Here is a 22,877-nt window from a genome sequence, read left to right on the forward strand (position 1 = left end):
CACTCCTGGCACCTTTCCCTCCCACCACAGGAAGTGCATAACCTGCACCCACACCACTTCCTTCACCTCTGTCCAAGGCCACAAAGGATCCTTCCACATTCAACAGAAATTTACCTGTACCTCTACCAATGTCATCTACTATATCTGTTGCACCTAGTGTGGTCTCCTCTACACCGGGGAGGCAGAATGCCTTCTTGTGGATCATTTCAGAGAACATTTCTGGGACACCCACACCAACCAACCCCACTGCTCCGTAGCTGAACACTTCAACTCCCCTTCCTACTCTGTCAAGGACATGCAGGTCCTGGACTTCCTCCACCACCAAACCCTGACCACCCGACAGCTGGAGGAAGAACACCTCATATTCCGCTTTGGGACACTGCAACAAGAAAAGATCAATGTGGATTTCAACAGTTTCCTCAGTTCAACTCTCCCCACATTACGCTAGCCCCAAACCTCCAACTCGGCACCCCCCTCCTGACCTGTCCAAACCTTTCCCATCTATCCGCTCCACTCCCCCCCCCTCCCCCTGACCTATCACTTTCTCCCTCACCTTCATCTACCTATCGCTTTCTCAGCTACCTCCCCCTAAACCCCACCCTTCCTCCCATTTATCTCTAAGCCCCCCAGCTCATAAGCCTTATTCCTGATGAAGGGCTTATGCCCGACATGTCGATCCTCCTGCTCTTTGGATGCTGCCTGACCGGCTGTGCTCTTCCAGCACCTCACTTTCAACTCTGACCTCCAGAATCTGCAGTCCTCGCTTTCTCCTGTGCAATTTCTTATCATTCAAGTAATAGCCCTTTTTAATGCTATTCCTAGCTAAATGGAAGACTTCACATTTATTAACATGGCATTCCATCTGCCAGACCTTTGCCCACTCACTTAAATTATCTATGTCCCTTTGCAAAGTTTCACATTCCTCTGCATGCTTTGTTCTACACTTACCTTAGTGCCATCCACAAACTCCGACTCACTATACGTGGTCCCCAACTCCAAATAATTTATGTAAATTGTGAATAATTGTGGTCTCAACACTGATCCCTGAAGCACACCATTAGTTACTGATTGCCAATTAGAATGGCACTCACTTATTCCCACTCTTTGCTTTGTGTTAGTTAACCAATCTTCTATCCATGCTAGTACATTGCTCCTAACGCCTTGCATCTTTATATTATGCAGCAGCTTTTTGTGCGGCATCTTGAATGCCTTTTGGAAATCTAGATACACATCTACTGGGTCTCTGTTGTCTACCATGTTTGTAATATCTTTATAGAATTCCAAAAGATTAGTTAAGCATGACCTGCCCATCATGCTGTGTCTGCCCAATGGGACAATTTCTATGTTAGAGGCCTTGCTATTTGTTCCTTGATAATAGACTCAAGCAACTTCCCCACCACAGATGTTAAGCTAACTGGTCTATAATTTCCCATGTTTTGTCTACCTCCCTTTTTAAAACAGTGGTGTCACATTTGCTGTCTTCCAATCTGCTGGAACTGCTCTAGAGTCTCGCGAATTTTGGAAAATAACAAGTGCATTTGCTATTTCTCCTGCCAACTCTTTTATCCCTGGGATGAATTCCATCAGGGCCAGGGGACTGGTCTACCCTTGGTTCCATTAGCCTGCCCAACATTACTTATTTTGTGATAATGATTGTTTCCAGGTCCTCATCTATCTTTGTTTCTTTGTCAGTTATTGGGATGTTATTTGTATCCTCCACTGTGAAGACTGACACAAAATACCTATTCAATGCTTTGATTAAGATAAAATTTTCATAAGGAGAACATGAGGATTATAGATGCTGGAGATCAGAGTCAGAAAGTGCGGTGCTGGAAAAGCACAGCCTGTCAGGCAGCATCTGAGGAGCAGGAGAGTTAACATTTCGAGCAAAAGTTCGTTACAGGAATATCAGTCGTCATTCCTGAAGAAGAGCGTTTGCTCAAAATGTCGACTCTCCTGCTCCTCAGAGGATGCCTGACCAGCTGTGCTTTTCCAGCACCACACTTTTTGACAATAATACTTTCACAAGTTGATTTAAATTTATTACCACAACTTTTTTTATGTGTAAAATTCAATGTGGCACTTCAATAATTAAGTAATTCAATGCTACTTTCTTGCTATTACATTTGATTTTGGAGCTTTCTCCACTCTTGCTCAGCAACTGAAAGTCACCATCTTTCTTCCCACTCCACCCCCTTGCTCAAAATTTCTTATTCTGGGATCACAGAGATCTGAGATATTGAAATGGGATCAGACTGGAAAAATATTTGAGTAACACATTCTTGTGACTTTGAGACATTCTAAAATGCTTAATGACCAATGTTTTAAAGTATAGCCATTGTTATATAGATAAATTGGGAAGAGACTAATTTAGGATTGCTCTTTACTTGTCTTTATACAAGAGTGATCGATTACTTTAGGCAATACAGTTGAGTCACTTTAGAGATATATAAGACATGGGGGGTTAGAAAGGACAAGAGTTGAGGAGTTGAGAAAGACAATAAAGTATAGGAACAGAATAAGGCCATTCAGCCCATTGAGTTTACTCTCTCATTTGATCATGGCTTATATGTTACTCAATCCTATTCTCCTGCCTTTTCCCTGTAACTGCTTATCTTCTAACTAATCATGAACCTATGTACCTCTGTCTTAAATGCACTCAATGACTTGGCTTCAGCAGCCTTGTGCAGCAATAAGTTCCACATTTTCATCATTCTCTGGCTAAAGAAATAACTCCATCAAGTACAGATCCAGATTCCTCCACTAGTCCTCATGTAACAAGCCTTTTATCTCTGGGATTGTTCTAGTAGAACGCCTCTAGACCCCTTCCAATGCCAATACACTTTCTGTCAACGGGGGGCCCAAAACTTCTCAGAATCTTCCAAATGGCTGAGCAGAGCCTAATAGATCCCCAACAGTACATCTCTGCTATTATATTCTAGCCCTCTTGAAATGAATGCTAACATTGCGTTTGTCTTCCTAACTGCCAAATGAACATGCATATTAACCTTCAGAGATCCTGAGCTAGAACACTAGTATATAAACATTTCCATCCTCCATTATGGCAGAGTTCAGCATGTGAAAGCAAAAGATACAACTGAAGCATTTGCAATCATTTTCAACCAGAATTACCATGTCAACAATCACATTTGGCCTCCTGCTGAGAGCCCAAGCATTACAGAAGCTAGACTTCAAAAAAGTTTTGTTTACTGCATATGATATCAAGAAAAGGCTAAGTGTACTCAATATTTGGCACAAGCCTTGCCAACAATCTGGCTATAGTGATGAAAGCATGATCACCCAACCAAGCTGTTCCAGCATAATTGCAATGCTGACATCTACCTCAGAATGTGAGCAATTTCCCAGATTTGTCCTCTCTACAAAAAGCAGGACAAATCCAAACTGTCCAATCACTGCCCTGTCATTATCTGCAATTGCGAGAGTTAAGCGGCATTTATGTAGCAATAATCTATTTACTGATAAGCAGTTTGGGTTCCACCAGGTCTACTTAACTTATGACCTCAGGGCAACCTTGAACCGATAACAGACAACAGGGGCAGAATTCCAGAGGCATGGTGAAAGTGATTGCCTTTGACATAAAGACAACATCTAATGGAGTGTGGCATCAAAGAGTCTGGCAAAATTGAATTCAATGGGCAATCGGGGGATAATTCTTCATTGACTGGCCTAGCTGGATGGAAGATAGTTGCATTTGTTGAGGACCAATCATGTCCGATTTAGGTCACTGCTGCAGGAGTTTCTCAGGGCAGGCATATTTTTACACACCTCTGGAGCAAGTGGTACCTGATTCAGAGGTAGGGACACTGCTACCACATCACAGGTGTCCTAAGTTCCTAACGGCACTGTCATTTGCCTCACCTTCTTCCGCTGCTTCATCAATTAAAGTTCTTTCATTTTGAGGTCTGAAGTGAGGAAGTTACTCACGATTACACTGTTCAGTTCTGTTCTGTTCACAACTCCTCAAATAATGAAGCAGGCTGCGCCCTCATGGGACAAGACCAGACTTGAGCTGATAAGTAGCAAGTAATATTTGTTACACACAAATGTCAGGAATTAGCCATATCCACCAAGAGTGAGGCTAATACCACCCTTACATGCAACGGCATCACCATCTCTGAATACCCCATCAACAACCTGGAGGTCATTATAGACCAGAAACTTAACTGCATCAGCTATAATAACACCAAAGCTAATCTGAAACTGTGTATTATATAAGAAGTAACTCACTGTTTGAACGCCAAAGTCTTTCTAGCACCTCCAACAACAGTCCAGAAATGTGATAAAATTCATTTTCTGCTTGCCTGGATTAAAGTAACTCCAACAACACTCAAGGTGCTTAGCAACAATTAACTTTCAAAACCAACCTGCTTTATCAGAAGCTTATCTACACTTTAAATTGTCACTTCCTGCAATACTGGTTTTAACATGGTAGTGGTGTAGGCTATTTATAAAATGCACTGCAGCAACTCACCAAGGCTTGTGGAACCACACAATCCCAAACCTGCAATGTCTATTTTCTGAACAGAAAAGGGGAGCACAATCACCTGCATGTTTCCCTCTAAATCACACATTACCCTGACTTGGAAAACTATTGTAATTTCTTCATCAGCATTAGTTCAAAGCACAGAAACCCTCAACTCCTTGTAAAACAGTAGTTTGGGAGTGCCTTCAAAATACAAATTGCAACAGCTCAAGTAGTCTGCTCACAATCACTTTCTCAAGAGCAATTAGGATCTTGCAATACATAATTGCTGGCCTTTCCAGTAATACATACATGCCATGAAAAAAACTTAGAGTGCTTTAATAACATGGCTTACAGATCAACGACCGGTCTTATTTGTCAAAATATATCACCTATTGTGAACCACCACTGCAGTTCAACCAACAAAATCATAGTCAGCAATAGTTCAAACATTTACCAAGCAGCAAATGTTGCAGTAATGCAGTAGCTAAGAAATAATAATGTACAAGGCTACATAGAATATTCAAATAAAAACTCATCCATTTCCAATTCATCTACCTTATCTCAGTCTCAGTGTGTCTTTGTTCCTTTTCTCTCCTGAATATAGCTGTTATCTACCTTAACCACATCCTGTTGTTTGTGAGTTTCACAATCTAAATATTCCCTCAGTCACAATATCCCTCATTTTCCTATTACATCCACTGCTTTTTGTCATTTATATAAATGATTTGAATGTGAACATAGAAGGTACGGTTAGTAAGGTTGCAGATGACACCAAATTTGGAGATGTAGTGGACAGTGAAGAAAGTTACCTCAGCAGTGTAATGGGATCATGATCAGATGGGCCAATGGGCTGAGAAGTCGCAGATGGAGTCTAACTTAGATAAATGTGAGGTGCTGCACTTTGGCAAACCAAGGTAGGACTTATACATTTAACGGTAAACTCCTAGGGAGCGTTGCTGAACAAAAGAGACCTTGGGAGTGCAGGTTCATAGTTCCTTGACAGTGGCGTCGCAAGTAGAATAGAATCCCTACAGTGTGGAAACAGGCCATTTGGCCCAACAAGTCCACACTGACCCTCCAAAGAGCATCCCACCCAGACCGTACCCCCTACAATATCCCTGGATACAATGGGCAATTTAACATGGCCAATCCACCTAACTCACAGATCTTTGTATTGTGGGAGGAAACCCATTCAGACACAGAGAGAATGTGCAAAGTCTACACAAACAGTCATTCAAGGCTGGTATTGAATCCGGGTCCCTGGCGCTGTGAGGCAGCAGTGCCAACTACTCCAGACAGAATAGTGCTTGGTTCAGAATAACAGTAGTAGCGTAGGATCAATTCCTATTGCAACTGAAGTAGACTTGGGACTGCCTACTTATCCTACTGCTATAAATAGAAAGTGATGTCAAATCACCGCTGATAAAAACAGACAGGACAGGATAAAGTAGTAGTAGAGTCACAGAGTCATACAGCTTGGAAACAGGTCCATGCTGAACATAATCCCAAACTAAACTAGCCCCACTTACCTGCTCCTGCCCCATATCCTGTCTAACCTTTCCCATTCTTGTACCTATTTAAATATCTTAGAAGATGATGAGGTAAGAAATTGTATTCAGGAAGTGCACATATGGATGAAATAATGATTTTCAAATTGACATTAAACTGACTAGTTTATGGAATAACATTTGGGAATTACATCTACAGGAATAAGATCATCAGTAATCTCAAGAAAAATATGCGAGCATGTCTGTTTAAAGATTTTAATTCCATTCTCTTTAAAATTTAAAAAAATAGTTGATATCAGTAAACATGGCTATGAAACGGCCAGAACATTGTTAAAAAGACAATTGGCTTAAAAATAAGGAGGAAACCTGCCATCTTTACCTGATCTAATCAATATTTGACTTCAGTCTTACCCAGTTCATGCATCTGAGGAGCAGGAGAATCGAGATTTTGGGTATAAGCCCTTCATCAAGAAGGGTGGGGGTTGGGGGGGTGGGGGGGGGGGTGCTGCTGCTTAGTGATAAATAGGAGTGTGTGGGTGGAGGTGGGACTTGAGGGGTGAAGGTATAGCTGGGAACACGATAGGTAGATGCAGGTGTGTAGTGATGATGATAGAATGAATGGGAGGATGGAGCAGATAGGTGGAAGGAAGATGGACAGGTAGGACTTATTCCACATGGACTCAAGACTACATTAAGACCATCACAACTTGGACCAGGACAACCACTACTTACAGAAATATAAAGTCTCCAAAACAATTCTCCCTCCAGGTCCTCTGTATCATGCTCCCAGCCATGCATTGTCACCTCCTATCCCTTCAGTCAGCCCTGTCCCAGTTCAGGGCCACACTCTCCCAAACCTGCAAAGGACATCTGCTGTTCTTTATCCTAAGCAGGATCCACACACTCAACAAATGCTTTTTCTCCAGCTTATCAAACATCAAGGTATGCAAGTACACTGAACTCTCATGTACTTAACTTCAAGCCTGGGATTCTTCGATCACTCCAGACCTGTGGAACCAGTCGGACGCCATTACCCAGGTGGCTGCTACAGCCACCACCACTGCTGCAAATGTTGATGTCACTTCCGCCTCTGCTGTCCCACGGACTGTGCTTGATTATACCACCACCATGGTCACTACCAGGGCCATCACTTCTGCGAACACCACCAAAACCACCTCTGGTGAAGGCTGCCCGTCACATCACCTCCACCCCTGTGGTTGCCACCACCTCTGCCACTTCCGCCATTACTGATCTCACTTACCAGAATACTACTGACAAACATGCTGCCCCCGCTGCTGTTTCCGCTCTTGCTGCTGCCACTGAACTTGCCACTTCCGCCCCCACTGACATCACTCACCCAGCCCCGGCGACCATGTTGCCTTCACAGCTGCCAAAGACACCACGAATGTCACACAGAATGTCACTTCCGCCCCCACGGAAGCCACCGAACGCACCGCTTCCACAACCCTGACCACTGCACTTTACGTCACCAATGATACCATGACCACACGCATGCAGAGACAGTCTCTGCTCCCACTCCAACTCTACACCAGATCCTAGCCCCCAGCCCTTCTGAGTTTTTCCATCCCCCAGACCTCTGCCTTACTGAGGATGAACGATCAGTCCTCAGTAAAGGTCTCACCTTCATCCCACTATGCTCCTAGGTCAACGATTTCTATATGTGTTACGACACTGAACTGTTCTTCCGCTGCACTTACTTCTTCCATCAGGACTCTCACACACCCTCAGAGGACCTTTTCTCCCACCTCCAACATACTTCATCCACTTGGACACCTTGTCCTAGTCTCTTATCTGCCGTCAACTTCTTTATCTCCAACTGCCACCATGACATCAACAGCCTCAACCTGTCCAACCCTCTCACCCTCACAAAGTGCAGCTCCCCACTCTCTCCACTCCAAATCAGCAGGGGGGGGGGGGGCGGGGGGAAACGCAGTGGTAAATTGGCACACTGACCTCAACATCACTGAAATCAGGTGCCAAATCACGGATACCTCCTCTTACTGCCCCCTCGACCATTACCTCACCTTCCATAACCAAACCATCACCTCCCAGACAATCCACAACCTCATCATCTTAAGGGATCTCCCATTCTTAGCCTCCAACCTCACAGTCCCTTAACCCCGCACCACCCGGGTAAGTTCTACCTCTTATCCAAAATTCACAAACCTGACTGCCCTGGTCAACCCATCGTCTGCACCTGCTCCTGCCCCACTGAACCTATCTCCTCATGTCTTGACACCGTCCTGTCTCTCTTGGTCCAGGAACTCCGCACATTTGGGACACCACCAATGCCCACCACTTCCTCCATGACTTTCGTTTCCCCGGCCCCCAATGCCTCATCTTCACCATGGACATGGGTGTAAATGTCCATCCGCCATGATAAAGATCTCCGAGCCCTCCATTTCTTCCTCTCCTGCTGACCCAACCAGTGCCCCTCCATCAAAACCACTCATTCAATTGGTGGAACTGGTCCTCACCCTCAACAATTTCTCCTTCAAATTCTCCCTGCTTCTTCAGACCAAAGGGGTAGCCATGGGTACTTGCATGAGCCCCAGTTATGCCTGCCTCTTTGTTGGATACGTGGAACAGTTAATCTTCCACAGTTACCCCTGTATCATTTCCCACCTTTTCCTCCACTACATTGATGACTGTATCGGCACCACTCCGTGTTCTCATGAGGAGATTGAACAGTTCAGCAATTTCAAAAACACCTTCCATCCTTACCTCAAGTTCATGTGGAGCATCTCTGACACCTCCCTGTCCTTAGTGGACCTCTCCGTCTACATCTCCAGCGACCGACTCAACATCTACTTCAAACCCACTGACTCCCATAGATACTTGAACTACACTTCCTCCCAACTCTCCTCCTGTAAAAACCCTATCCCTTACTCCCAATTCCTCTGCCTCCACCGTGTCTGCTCCCAGGAGGAGCAATTCCACTCCAGGACATCCCAGATGGCCTCTTATTTCAAGGACCACAATTTCCCCTCCTAAGAGGTCAACAATGCCCTCCAGTGCATCTCTTCCACTTCCTGAACTCAGTCCTTGAACCCCACCCCTCAAACTGCAAAATGATAGAACCGCCTGGTCATCATCTTCCACCCTATTAATCTCCAGATACAGTGCAAGATCCTCCACAATTTTTGCCACCTACAATCAGTGCCCACCAGAGAGATGTTTCCCTCACCACCCCTATTGGCATTCCGCAGAGACCATTCCCTCTGTGACTCCTTCAATACATCCAACCCATTCTCCTCTCCTGGCACCTTCTCTTTCTGCCCTTTAAAACCTGCATTCACACCTCTCCGCTCATCTCCATCCAAGGCCCCAAACGATCCTTCCACATCCCGGTAGAGATTTTCCTGCACATCCAAACACCGCATCTACTGTGTCTACTGCTTTCGATATTGATTCTTCTATATTGTGGATACAGGACGCCAATTCCTGGAACATTTCAGAAAACAGCTCTGGGACACATGCACCAAACAATCACACCATGCTGTGGCTGACCACTTCAATTCCCTCTCCCACTCCACCAAGGACACGTAGGTCCTGGGCCTCCTTCACCCCAAAATCTAAGCCACCCGCGCCTGGAGGAATATTGCTTCATCTTCCACCTTGGAACCCTTCAACCACTCAGTATCATCACTGATTTCACCAGTTTCCTCATCCCAGATCCAACCCTCCAACTCTGCACTGCCCTTCTGAACCATTCTACCTATCCACCTTCCTTACTACCTATCCGCTCTACCCTTCCCTCTGACATATCACCATCACCCCTATCTTCTTCTACTTTCACGTTCCCAGCTACCTTCACCCCAGTATACCACCACCACCACCACCACCACCACCACCACATTCCAGATGAAGGGCTTATGCCCATAACCTCAACTCCCCTGCTCTTCAGATGCTGCCTGACCTGCCATGCTCTTCCAGTACTACACTTTTCGACTCTGATCTTCAGCATCTGCAGTTCTCACTTTCTTCCAGTCTTACCCACCAGAGTTGCCCTCTGAAATGGCATAACAAGCCAATGGTGTTAGACTAAAGCCACATGTACACTGCACTGAATAACAATACTCAGTTTCCTCCCTTAAAGAGCATTAGTGAACAAGTGGATTTTTATAACAACTTGGTGGTACCATGGTCACTTTTACAATATCTATCCTTTTAGCTCCAGATATTAAAATGAATTCAAATTCTCAAACTCACACTCAAAGCTTCCACATCACTAAACCAGTAGAATAACCATTGAACAATACTGTTCTGTTACAACTCAGGAGAGCAACTCACCACAACCTTCTTCAAGGCAATTAGGGATAGGCAGCAGATGTTAGCCTGACCAATGTTGCTCATGTCATATAAAAGAATTCAAAAACACCACAAAGTAACTCAGTCCATAGACAAGGTAGAAGGGGTGAGTGAAAATAAAGAACAACTGCAAATTTCTTTAAAGAAAGATAAATAAGCAAGCATGTCAAAATGAAAATAATAAAGATTAAATTAGAACAAATCAAGAACAAAAACATAAAAATAAAACAATACAAGTGATTATATGTGGCAGCTCAGCCTTTTTTAAATTACCTGCGGTGCATGGAAGTTTACTTTGAGTGGATAAGTAATATTCATGCCTTTCAAGAGCCAAGCAATGGCCATGTCCAGCAAAAGAGAGTTAAATCACTACTTTAACAGTAAGCGGCATTACCATCTCTGAATTAGCTACCATCTTCAGCTGCTTCACCAACAAACTTCCCTCCATCACAAGGTTACAAGGGCACTTACTGATGACTACACAATGTTCAGCATGTGATGCTGCTGCTCCTTTAACAAGGTTATAAACATAGAACACAGAACAGTACGGCACTGTACAGGCCCTTCGGCCCTTGAAATTGTGCCGGCCTTTTATCCTACTCTAAGATCAGACTAACCTTACCCTTCTTTATATTATCCAAGAATCACTTGAAAGTCCCTAAAGTATCTGACTGTACAACCACTGCTGGCAGAGCATTCCATGCACCTACCACTGTGTAAAGAACCTACTTCTAACATCTCCCATAAACCTTCCTCCAATTACCTTGAAATTATGCCCCCTCATGCTGGACATTTTCGCCATGGGAAAAAGTCTCTATCTATCCACTCTATGTCTCTCAATATCTTGGACACTTCTATCAAGTCATTTCTCATCGCTCCATTGAGAAAAGCTCTAGCTCCCTCAACCTTTCTTCATAAGACATGCCCTCCAGTATCCTGATAAATCTGCTCTGTATTCTCTCTAAAGCTTCCACACCTTTCCTCTAATAAGGCAACCAAACCAGAACACAATATTCCAAATGTGGTCCAACCAGGACTCTATACAGAGCTGCAGCATAACTTTGCAACTCTTAAACTCAATACCCCTGCTAATGAAACTCAACACACCAACACGCCTTCTTAACACCCCTATCAACCGGGTAGCAACTTTAAGAGATCTATGGACTTGGATCCCAAGACCCCTCTGTTCCTCCACACTGCCAAGAATCCTGCCTTTAACCCTATATTCTGCATTCAAATTTGACCATCCAAATTGAATGACTTCACACTTTTTCAGGTTGAACTCCATCTGCCACTTATCAGCCTAGTTGTATGTCCTGTCAATGTCCTGTTGCAACCTACAACATCCCTCCACACTGTCCACAGCGTCACCAACCCTTGTGTCATCGACAAACTTATTAACCCACTCTTCCACTTCCTCATCCAAGTCATTTATGAAAATCACAAAGCGCAGAGGTCCCAGAAGATAGCTTTGATCCAGCAATTACTGGATCCAGCATACTCCCACTGTGCCACTCTGCTGTTGGCATAATGTTGTCCTTGTTTTTTTTTCAGGGATGTCGTAAGAGACACAGACTCCGAAAAGTCTAAGTTGAAGGGTTTCAGGGCCAATTTGATTAAAGCTGATAGAAGCCTTTTGCCTGAGGCAATATCTAAGTTTTTAAAAAAGCACTTGTTCAAGCAGGGGAGTAGAGACAACTTTGGAAAGTATAGACTTGTGAGCCTGACTTCGGTTGTGGGTGAAGTGTTGGAAAGGGTTATAAGAGAAAGGATTTATAATCACCTAGAAAGGAATAAGTTGATTAGGGATAGTCAACACGGTTTTGTGAAAGGTAGGTCGTGTCACAAACCTGAATGAGTTTTTGAGAAGGTGACCAAACAGATGGATGAGGGTAAAGCGGTTGATGTGGTGTATATGGGTTTCAGTAACGCATTTGATAAGGGTCCCCACAATAGGCTATTGCGCAAAATGTGGGGGCATGGGATTCAGGGTGATTTAGCAGTTTGGATCAGAAATTGATCCAAACTGAAAGAAGACAGAGGCTGGTGGTTGCTGGGAAATATTCATACTGGAGTTCAGTTAATAGTGGGGTACCGCAAGGATCTGTTTTGGGTCCACTGTTGCTATCATTTTTATAAGTGACCTGGATGAAGGCATAGAAGAATGGGTTAGTAAATTTGCGGATGACACTAAGGTCAGTAGAGTTGTGGAGAGTGACGACGTACATTGTAGGTTACAGAGTCATAGATAAACCGCAGAGATGGGCTGAAAGGTGGCAAGTTGAGTTTAATGCAGAAAAGTGTGAGGTGATTCACTTTGGAAGGAGTAACAGGAATGCAGAGTACTGGGCTATTGGTAAGATACTTGGTAGTGCAGATGAGCAGAGATATCTCGGTGTCCAGCTACATAGATCCTTGAAAGTTGCCACCCAGGTTAATAGGGTTGTTAGAAGGCATACAGTGTGTTAGCTTTTATTGGTAGAGGGATTGAGTTTCGGAATCATGAGATCATGCTGCAGCTGTACAAGACTCTGGTGCAGCCACATTTGGAACACTGCATACAGTTCTGATCATTATAGGAAGGATGTGAAGCTTTGAAAAGGGTTCAGTGGAGAATTACTAGGATGTTGCTTCTTATGAAGGAAAGGCTAAGGGACTTGAGGCCATTTTTGTTAGAGAGATGAAGGTTGAGAGGTGACTTAATTGCGATATATAAGCTAATCAGAGGGTCAGACAGGTTGGACAGTGAGAGCCTTTTTCCTCAGATGGTGATGGCTAGCATGAGGAGACATAGCTTTAAATTGAGGGGTGATAGATATAGGACAGATGTCAGAGGTAGTTTCTTTACTCAGAGTAGTAGGGGAATGCGCTGCCTGCAGCAGTAGTAGACTCGCCAACGTTAAGGGCATTTAAATGGTCATTGGATAAGCATTATGGACAAGAATGGAATAGTGTAGGTAAGATGGACTTGAGAATGGTTCCACAGGTTGGTGCAACATCGAAGACCTAAGGGCCTGTACTATGCTGTAATGTTCTATGTTCTACTTGTACAATGAAAGAGGAATGATCAGTTCTCCCAGCTCAACTTTTCTCTGGTTTGGTTTGGTTTGAGTACAGTCGAGTCGAAAAAGCTGCTGGACCCCAAAGAAGCAGGTCTAAGCTGATCCTCCTCCTGTGAGATCCTGGGTTTGATTTTACCTTTTGTGCCAAGGGGTGTTTATGGGGATTGTTACAAGTATTGGGAACAGCATCATTAAACTGGGATAGTCTGTTGGGTTTTCAGATAGGTTAAGTTATTCTGTATTGTGTTCTCTTTTGTTTGTGTTTCATTCAGTAATCTTATAAATAAATTCTGTTTTGTTTAAAATGAAGTGGTTTTGCCAGTGGCATCTCTCCTGGAATATCTGTTTTACACCTGCTTAAAACAACTAGCAAAGTTAAATCTGGGCGACCTTCTTGGAATGTTTTGAGGGGTCTGGCCTGGTTTATAACAAGCATCATTGATGACTCCTCATCTCCATAAGCAGTACATGTACAAATGCAAGAAGGCCTGAACAATATCCAAGTTTAGACTAACAAGTGGCAAATGACATTCACTCCACACAAGTGCCAGGTAATGACCTTCGTCAATGAGAGAGAATTTAACCATCAACCCTTAATATGCAATGGCATTACCATCACTAAATGCCTAACAATATGATGGGAGTTACCAATGAAGAGAAATTGCACTGGGCAAGTCTGTTAAATGCTGTAGCAACAAGAGAAGGTCAGAGGCTAGGAAGTTTGCAGTGAGTAGCTCACCACATGACTCCCAAAAGCCTGTCCAAAAAGCACAAGCCAGAAGAGCAATGGAATACGCCACATATGCCTGGAGACTGCACCTCCCATGACATTCAGAAGGTTGACATCAACCAGGACAAAGCAGCCCACTTGATTGGCACCACAAGAACAAACATTCACTCCTTCCACCACCAATGTTCAGTACAATATGCAACATGAGCAAGGTAGACGGCAGAAATTGATCAAGGCTCTTAGACAGCACCTAGCAAACCACAAGCACTAGCATCTAGAAAGATGAAGGAAACAGATATATGGGAACATCACCACCTGCAAGTACCCCTCCAAGTCACACCATTCTGTCTTGGAAATATGCTCCCTTTCCTTGTGTTGCGAATCAAAATCTTATAACTCCTTCCATAATGGCATGGTGAGTCTACCTATGCCAAATGGTCTGTAGTGGTTCAACTTCGCCTTCTCAAAGGCAATGAAAAATGTGCAATAAATAGTGGTTGAGCCAAAAAAGCACTCATCCCATGATGGAACAAAATAAAAAAACACTTGGAGGTCACAACTAAGAGTCTTATGCAGGGTCCAACATATCAAATTCATGTTAGATGTTGATTTGTCCATTTTTGTTTGTCTAGAAAAGTTGAAAGATGTGATCAATGGCTGAACCATACATTTACCAATGACAAACATGACATACAAAAAGCAGAATATAAGCAACAAAATCAGAAGGTCTAAAAATCTACCTGTGTCTGCAAAAACAAAGTGTTTCTGGACCAACTAATTTGCAGTCAATGCCATTGGGTGATGTCCAGCTGACAAACAATCGATTTCGTAATCGCGTTGGCAATACTTCTTTCTTATACCTTTCATACTCCTCTGGTGTGAAGAGGGTGCCGCCATCATCCTCACCAACAATTCTATGATCAAAAATAATTAAAATTAAAGCTACAATTGGCAATTGAATTGTTCCACAAAAAGTTGCATAGAAAACAGATTCAAACCATTTTATGTTTTGAAATAAATTGAAGATACTGTGTCATTAATTTTGTGGTATTTGGGGAAGTACTTTTGTTTCAAAACTTGATAGGATCTCACATATTTATATAAATTTTATATAGTTGAGCCAGCATAAAAGACCACAAAGGTTTTTTTTGACTTTTGCCCTAAGAGCTTATTTGAAACTTTGATTTCTAAATTCAGCCACCCAAGAAGGTTCAGTTGGGACTGGCGATAAACCTTACTACTTTACTAGTATAATTCAAGCAACTTTCCTCACATGCTGAAGTGTAGAGTTCAGCACTGAACAGCAGAAAAGGAATGAGAAAGAGCATTGGATAATCAATCATGGTTTAAGGCATATCAGACAGTTTTGGTTCCACCAGGACAACTCAGTTCCTGACCTCACTACAGCCTTAGTCCAAACATGAACCAAAGAGCTAAATTCCAGGGTTGGAATGAGAGTGAATGCCCATGATGTCAAGACACCATTTGACTGAGTGTGGCATCAAGGAATCCTAGCAAAACATGAAGATAATGGAAAGAAGGAGGAAAACGTTCAACTGGTTGCAGTCCATGCCTTGCAAATGGAAGATGGTAGTGATTGGTTAAGGTCAATCATCTCAGTCCTAGGACATCACTGTAGGAGTTCCTCATGGTTGAACCTTAGGCCCAACATGTTACAGCTACTTCATCAATTAACTTCTCTCCATCATATGGTCATTAGTGGGGATGTTTGTTGATGATTCAGCATTCCTCAGATATTGATGAAATCTGTGTTCATATACAGCAAGATCAAGACAACATCCAGGCTTGGGCTAATAAGTGACACAGAAGTGAGAGACAATGACCATCTCAAACAAGAGAGAATCTAAGAATCTCCTCTTGACATTCAATGGCATTACCATCACTGAATTTCCCACTATCAACATCACAGGGGTTATCATTGACCAGAATCTGAACTGGACCAGCCATAACAATAATAAGTCCAAAAGATCAGGTCAAAGGCTAGGAATTCTGTGGTGAGTAACCGTCTGACGCTCTCGCACCTGTTCACCCTCTACAAGGCAAAAGTCAGAGGTTTCATGGAGTACTCGCTTGGATGGATGTATCTTCAACTACACTCAGGAAGCTTGACACTATCCAGGTCAAAGCAGCTTGCTTGACCTTCCATCCACCACCTTCACCACTGACACAGAGTGACAGCCATGCATAATATCTATTAGATTCACTGCAACAACTCACCACAACTCCTTTGACGGCATCTTCCAAACCCGCAAACACCTAGAAGAATAAGGGAAACTGATGAATGGGACATTACCACGTGTATGCCTAAACCCCAAAAACTGTGGCAATTCAAAAAGGTAGCTCACCATTATCTCCCAAGAACAATAAGAAATGGGTGATACATCCTGGCCTAGCTAATGATGCCCACAACTCAAGACAACTTCCTGATCATTGACTAATAGGTGCTAACCCAAAGGGATGTTAGAAAATAAAACAGTTGTTGACCTGTGATTGGCAAAGTGAAGTTGTGCTGTAGAGGTGAATTGCAACCTAGCTTTTATTTGATCCACAAAACAATTGTAATGATAGCTGAAACAGAGTTTAATCTGTTTTTCCCTAGTGTTCACTGCTTTAATGAAAACAAAAATTATAAAGTTAACTCATTTACACAGGAAATTATTTGAAATACATTGGAATATACTGAAGCATTGTTGACTACATTTGAATGTGTTCGGAATGATTTTTAAATGCAACTGTTAATGATTGCACTCATACGCGATATTATATTTCCACAGGAAAGGCAGGGGTAAAACATATCACCCAAGAGAAATAAATAAAAATATTAAACCAGCAGCAACAGGAGAAAACAGCTTTTTTGAAAACTTGGAATAGAGAATTCATGTGGCAGCTCCAAACTGGTCCTTCTATAATCTTACTTAATCCACTGTTGGAGCGTGTAGTAGAGAGTGAAGCAAAACTCCAGAATTTTCATTTAACCCAATCTTCATGTTTAAGTAAAAGCATGATGCTGCAGCTATGAACCAGAAACATAAAGTACTCAAGAAACTCAGGAAGTCTGGCAGTATCTGTAGAGAATGAAACAGATGGTGAGGGTGCCCAGAGCAAAGGATTAAGAAAGTACAAGTGTTAATGCTAATGGTTACTTGCCACATATTAGAAGCAAAATTTATTTTCATGCAGATCGAATTGCTCTCCCCACTCTTTTGTTTTGCCAGTGCCATAAAAGATGCAACAGTAATTGCTTACTTATCCCCTGTGGAATAGCATTCTTTATTAAAGTGTAAGAAAATGTGTTGTCACTTTGCCCACTATCTCAGAGATTATTTAAAAACAGATTATCCTTACTCATGTGCAAAACCTTCCTACTTTGAACAGATTTCATGAAATCTATCCTTAGCTACCTCTGTTTGGGAAAAATAATCCCACTGTCTGCTGTCTCAACAGAACTAATTTTCCATTTTGTCCTGATGATACAATGTTATGGACTGAAATGTGACCATGTCCCAACAGCCAACAGAATGAAGCTAACTAAGATTCAGGCCAGACCAATGGGACTATTGCACCAAACAGAGCTTAGTTACCAAATAACCTCATTCCCAGACAGATCCCAATCCTTGTCAGACTCCAGCTTCAGATAAGGAGAGAGTAAGGACTGCAGATGTTGGAGATCAGAGTTGAAAACTGTGGTGCTGGAAAAGCACAGCAAGTAAGGCAGATTCCAAGAAGCAGGAGAATCGACGTTTTGGGCAAAAGTCCCTCATCAGGAATGTGAGGGGTGGGAAGGGAGCTGGTGAAATGACGGGGGTGGGGGGACAGGTATAGCAGGGGGAAAGGTAGCTGGGATGAGGGGGGTGTGATGTTGATGGGTCAGAGCAGAGTGTGGAGCAGATAGGTGGGAAGGAAGATGGACAGGGGGACAGTTCAAGAAGGTGGTGAGGAGTTGGAGGGTTGGATCTGGGAGGTGTGGGGAGGGGAGTCAAGGAAACTGGTGAAATCAATGTTGATGCCATGTGGTTGGAGGGTCCCAACACAGATGATGAGGCGTTCTTCCTCCAGGCATTGGATGGCTAGAATTTTGTGGTGAAGGCGGCCCATGTCCTTGCATGTCCTTGGCAGAGTGGGAGGGGGAGTTGAAGTGGTCGGCCACAGGGTGGTGGGGTTTCTCAGTGTGCTTCAGAGATGTTCTCTAACATTCTGCAAGCTGGCATCCTGTCTCCCCATTATAAAGGAGACCACATCAAGAACAACAGACTCAGTAGATGAGGTGTTTGTTTGTGCAAAAATCTCTGCTGCACGTGAAAGGACCCTTTGGGACCCTGGATGGACGTGAGGGGGGAGGTGTAGACAGAAGTTTTATATCCCTTGCAGCGACAAGGGAAGGTACCAGGAGTGGAAGGTGGGTGGATTGGTGGGGGGGGGGGGGAGAGGGGTTGCTGGAGGGCGTTGTTGACCATATAATAGGGAAATTGCGGTTGTTGAAGTAGGAGACATCTGGAATTGCACCTCCTGGAAACAGATACGGCAGAGGCGGAGGAATTGGGAGTAAGGTATAGCATTTTTACAGGAGGGGGTTGGGAGGAGATCTAGTCCACGTAGCTCGGACTATAAGGTTGAAGGCTGTGAATGGAAGATCCCCTGAGGTGTTGAGGTAGTGGACAGTCTGGAAGATGATGGTTTGGTGGTGGGAGGTGAGGTCATGGTCGAGGGACAGTGGGAGGAGGTGTCCATGAGTTGGCGGCTGGCTACAGTAGCGTAGAAGACAGCGTGCTAAACTACCTCTGCCCTTGAATCCAACTCCCTCCAACCACAACAAGGTTGGAATCCTCCGTTCCTCACCTTGCACTCCATCAATCTCTGGATACAGCGCATTATCCTCCACCATTTCGGTGAGATATATTTCCCTCTTCACCCTTATCTGCATTCTACAGAGACCATTCCCTCCATGCCTCCCACCAATCCACCCTCCACTCCCAGCACCATCCCTTGTCACTGCAAGAGGTGTAATAACTGTGTCCACACCTCCCCTGACACATCCATCCAAGACTCCAAAGGGTCCTTTCACATCTGGCAGAGATTTTCCTGCACATCCAAAAACCTTATGTCCTGTGTTCGTTGCTCTTGATGTGGTCTCCTCTACATTGGGGAGACAGGACACCAACTCGCAGAACGTTTCAGAGAACATCTCTGGGATACCAAACAACCCACCATCCTGTGGTCAACCACTTCAAATCCCCCTCCCAGTCCGCCAAGGACATGCAGGTCCTGGGCCTCCTCCACTGGCAAATCCTGGATGAAGAAAGCCTCATCTTCTGCATTGGGACCTTCCAACTACAGGTCATCAATGTCAATTTCAACAGTTTCATCATCTCCCCTTCCCCCACTTCATTCTAGATCCAACCATCCAACTTGGCACCACCCTCTTGAACTGTCCCACCTATCCACCTTCCTTCCCACCTATCTGATCCACCCTATCAACATCACCCCCATCTGCATCTGCCTTCCCAGCTATCATCCACCCAGCCCCACCCCGCTATTTATCTCTCAGCCCTCTCCCACATCCCCAACATTCCTGATGAAGGTCTTATGCCTGAAATGTCGTTTCTCCTGCTCCTCGGATGCTGCCTGACCTCTTCTGCTTTTCCAGCTTTTTAACTCCAGTTTCAGATAAACCCAAGTATCAGACAGACCCTGACCCCAGACATAGGCCAGTCCTAGTCAGACCCTAATCACTGGGCAGATCCCAATTCCAGTAAAACCTAAGTACCAAACAAACCAAAGTGCCAGGTAGAACAACTTTCCAGACAAACTTCAATCCAAGGTAGACTTCATTGCTGAGACAGGGCGAAAGTGTGTACTTCAGAAGCTGGAGATTAGAGTCAAAAGCATGGTGCTGGAAAAGCACAGCAGGTTAGGCAACATCCAAAGAACAGGAAAATCGCCATTTCAGCCAAAAGCCTTTCACCAGGAATCTTTGCAGAAATATTCTGAGTTTAGCCAAATCAAAGTCCCAAACCCATCTCAATTCCACAAACATCTCCATCCAAGAGACCCCATTTTTGGACACCTAAATTCTAGATAGATCCTAATGCCAATCCCAGAGACTCAAAATCCCTGGCAGAAACCAATCCCAGACAAACTCCAGTCCCAAAGACACCCCAATCCCAAACAGAGTTTAACTTCAGGCAGACCCGAATGCCAGAGATACCCTCTGATGAAGGGCTTTTGCCCGAAACGCTGATTTCGAAGCTACTTGGATGCTGCCTGAACTGCTGTGCTCTCCCAGCACCACTAATCCAGAATCTGGTTTCCAGCATCTGCAGTCATTGTTTTTAACCTCGTTGATTTTGACCCCAATTCCAGACATCCCAATCCCAGACTGACACCCAATCCCAGATTGACACCCAATCCCAGACAGACTGTAATTCCAGAGAGACGCCAATGCCAGACAGAAACCCTAATCCCAGACACTCTCTGATGCGCGACAGACCCCAGTACCATACAGACAGACTCCGGGCAGGTCAACCTCGGCCCTGGGAGTATGTTTGCTCACAGCCAGCTCCACAGGATGACGCTGTCTCAGTAGCAGAGCTCCCCGCCCAGCGGTTTCGCCCTGTGTGCCGGCGCGGAGCTGGGCCCTAAGCCCGGTGAGTGCGGGCCGCTCTCTCCGCCTTTGCCCAGGCCAGGAGCGGACACAGCGCAGGGTTGGGTCCACCACTCGCACACATCTGTGGACGGAGGCACGGGAAGCGGCTTCTCACCTCCGATAATCGACATAAGCGTCGACAGCGGCCGCTGCGTCCTTGTCCAAAGTGATCCGCTCCATCCGCCCGTTGCTCAGCAACGGATCGCCCAGCAACCAGAGGTGCACGAGGGTGAAGAGAGTACACAGTGTGTTAACATAGATCATACACAGAGTACTGGATATAGTGCACTGAGTGTACAATACAGTACAGGTACGACATTAGACACAACGTTTAAAAATTCACTGTGTGTGATATACAATATCTGTGCACAACTTATAACAAAGTGAATACACCATGTCGTAGGGACATGAGAAATGGGAGCAAGAGTAGGCCCTCTGGCCCTTCGAGCCTGCTCTGCCAGACAATAAGATCATGGCTGATCTTTTCTTGGCCTCAGCTGCACTGACCTTAACCCTTAAATCCTTTAGTGTTCAAAAAAAAATCCATCTTAGTTTAAAAAACATCTACTGAAGTAGTATTAACTACTTGACTGGGCAGGGAATTCCATTGATTCACAACCCTCTGGGTGAAGGGGTTCCTTCTCAATTCTGTCCTAAATCTGCTCCCCTTAGTTTTGAGGCTATGACATCTTGTTCTAGTTTCATCTTCCAATGGAACCATGTTCTCCCTGTCTATCTTATCTATTCCCTTCTTAATTTTATATGTTTCGAGAAAATCACCCCCTCATTCTTCTAAATTCCAATGAATGTAATCCCAGTCTACTTAGTCTCTCCTCATAAGTCAACCCCCTCAACTCTGGAATCAAACTAGTGAACCTCATCTGCACCCCTTCCAGAGCTAGGACATCCTTTCTGTAGTAAGGAGAACAAAACTACACACAGTACTTCAGGTGTGGCTTCACCAGCACCCTATACAGCTGCAAAATAACCTCCCTGCTTTAAACTCAATCCCTTTAACAATGAAGGACAAAATTCCATTTGCCTTCCTAATTACCCATTGCACCTGCAAACCAACCTTCTGCAATTCATGCAAAAGGACACCCAGGTTCCTTTGCATAGCAGCATACAAGCAATAGTACTTTTACTGTTACTACCACCAAAATGTATAACTTCACATGTATTGCATCTGCCAGACCTTTGCCCATTCACTTAAACTATGTTCCTCTGTAAAATTTCATGTCCTCTGCACACATTGCTCTGCCACTCATCTTAGTGTCATCTGCATACTTTGATACACTACATGTGGTCCCCAACTCCAAATCATTAGAACGCCAATGTAAACTGTGAATAATTACGGTCCCAACACTGCTCCCTGAGGCACACCATTAGTAGTGATTGCCAACCAGAGTAGCACCGATTTATAGAACGTAGAATATAGAACATAGAACATACAAACGCACAGCACAGAACAGGCCCTTCGGCCCACGATGTTGTGCTGAGGATTATTCCAAATCTCAAATAAAATAACCTAACCTACGCACCCCTCAATTCACTGCTGTCCATGTGCATGTCCAGCAGTCGCTTAAATGTCCCTAATGTCTCTGCTTCCACTGCTGGCAATGCATTCCATGCATTCACAACTGTCTGCGTAAAGAACCTATCTCTGACCTTCCTCCGAATATCTTAAAGCGATGACCCCTTGTGCCAGTCAATCCTGCCCTGGGGAAAAGTCTCTGGCTATTAACTCTATCCAAGCCTCTCATTACCTTGTATACCTCGATCAGGTCCCCTCTCTCCTCCTTCTCTCCAGAGAGAAAAGTCCGAGCTTAGTCAACCTCTCTTCGTAAGACAAACCCTCCAGTCCCAGGCAGCATCCTGATAAACCTTCTTTGCACCCTCCAAAGCCTCCATATCTTTCCTATAATAGGGCAACCACAACTGGACACAATATTCCAAGTGTGGTCTCACCAGGGTCTTGTAGAGCTGCAGCAAAACCTTTCTACTCTTAAATTCGATACCCCATTAATGAAAGCCAAAACACCATATGCTTTCTTAACCATCCTATCCACTTGGGTGGCAACTTTGAGGGATCTAT

General features: G+C 44.2%; 1 protein-coding gene across 3 annotated transcripts in view; it reads right to left on the reverse strand.

Moving 5' to 3' along the window:
• The window catches only part of fam221a (family with sequence similarity 221 member A), a 42,741-nt gene extending 21,589 nt beyond the window's left edge, over positions 1–21,152 (reverse strand). Inside the window, exons 1-2 of one of the 3 annotated variants that reach the window (XM_072575303.1) lie at positions 20,898–21,152; positions 14,979–15,032 (exon numbers count right to left, since the gene is read on the reverse strand). In XM_072575303.1, coding sequence (XP_072431404.1) covers positions 14,979–15,032; positions 20,898–21,046 — 203 coding nt within the window. In that variant the 5' untranslated portion in view covers positions 21,047–21,152. Of the gene's footprint in view, positions 1–14,858; positions 15,033–20,897 lie in introns of all 3 variants that reach the window. The other 2 variants (XM_072575302.1, XM_072575304.1) reach the window with 2 other exon arrangements.
• Positions 21,153–22,877: the final 1,725 nt, after the last annotated feature.

This window comes from Chiloscyllium punctatum, chromosome 8, assembly GCF_047496795.1.
Source record: "Chiloscyllium punctatum isolate Juve2018m chromosome 8, sChiPun1.3, whole genome shotgun sequence".
NCBI lineage: Eukaryota > Metazoa > Chordata > Chondrichthyes > Orectolobiformes > Hemiscylliidae > Chiloscyllium > Chiloscyllium punctatum.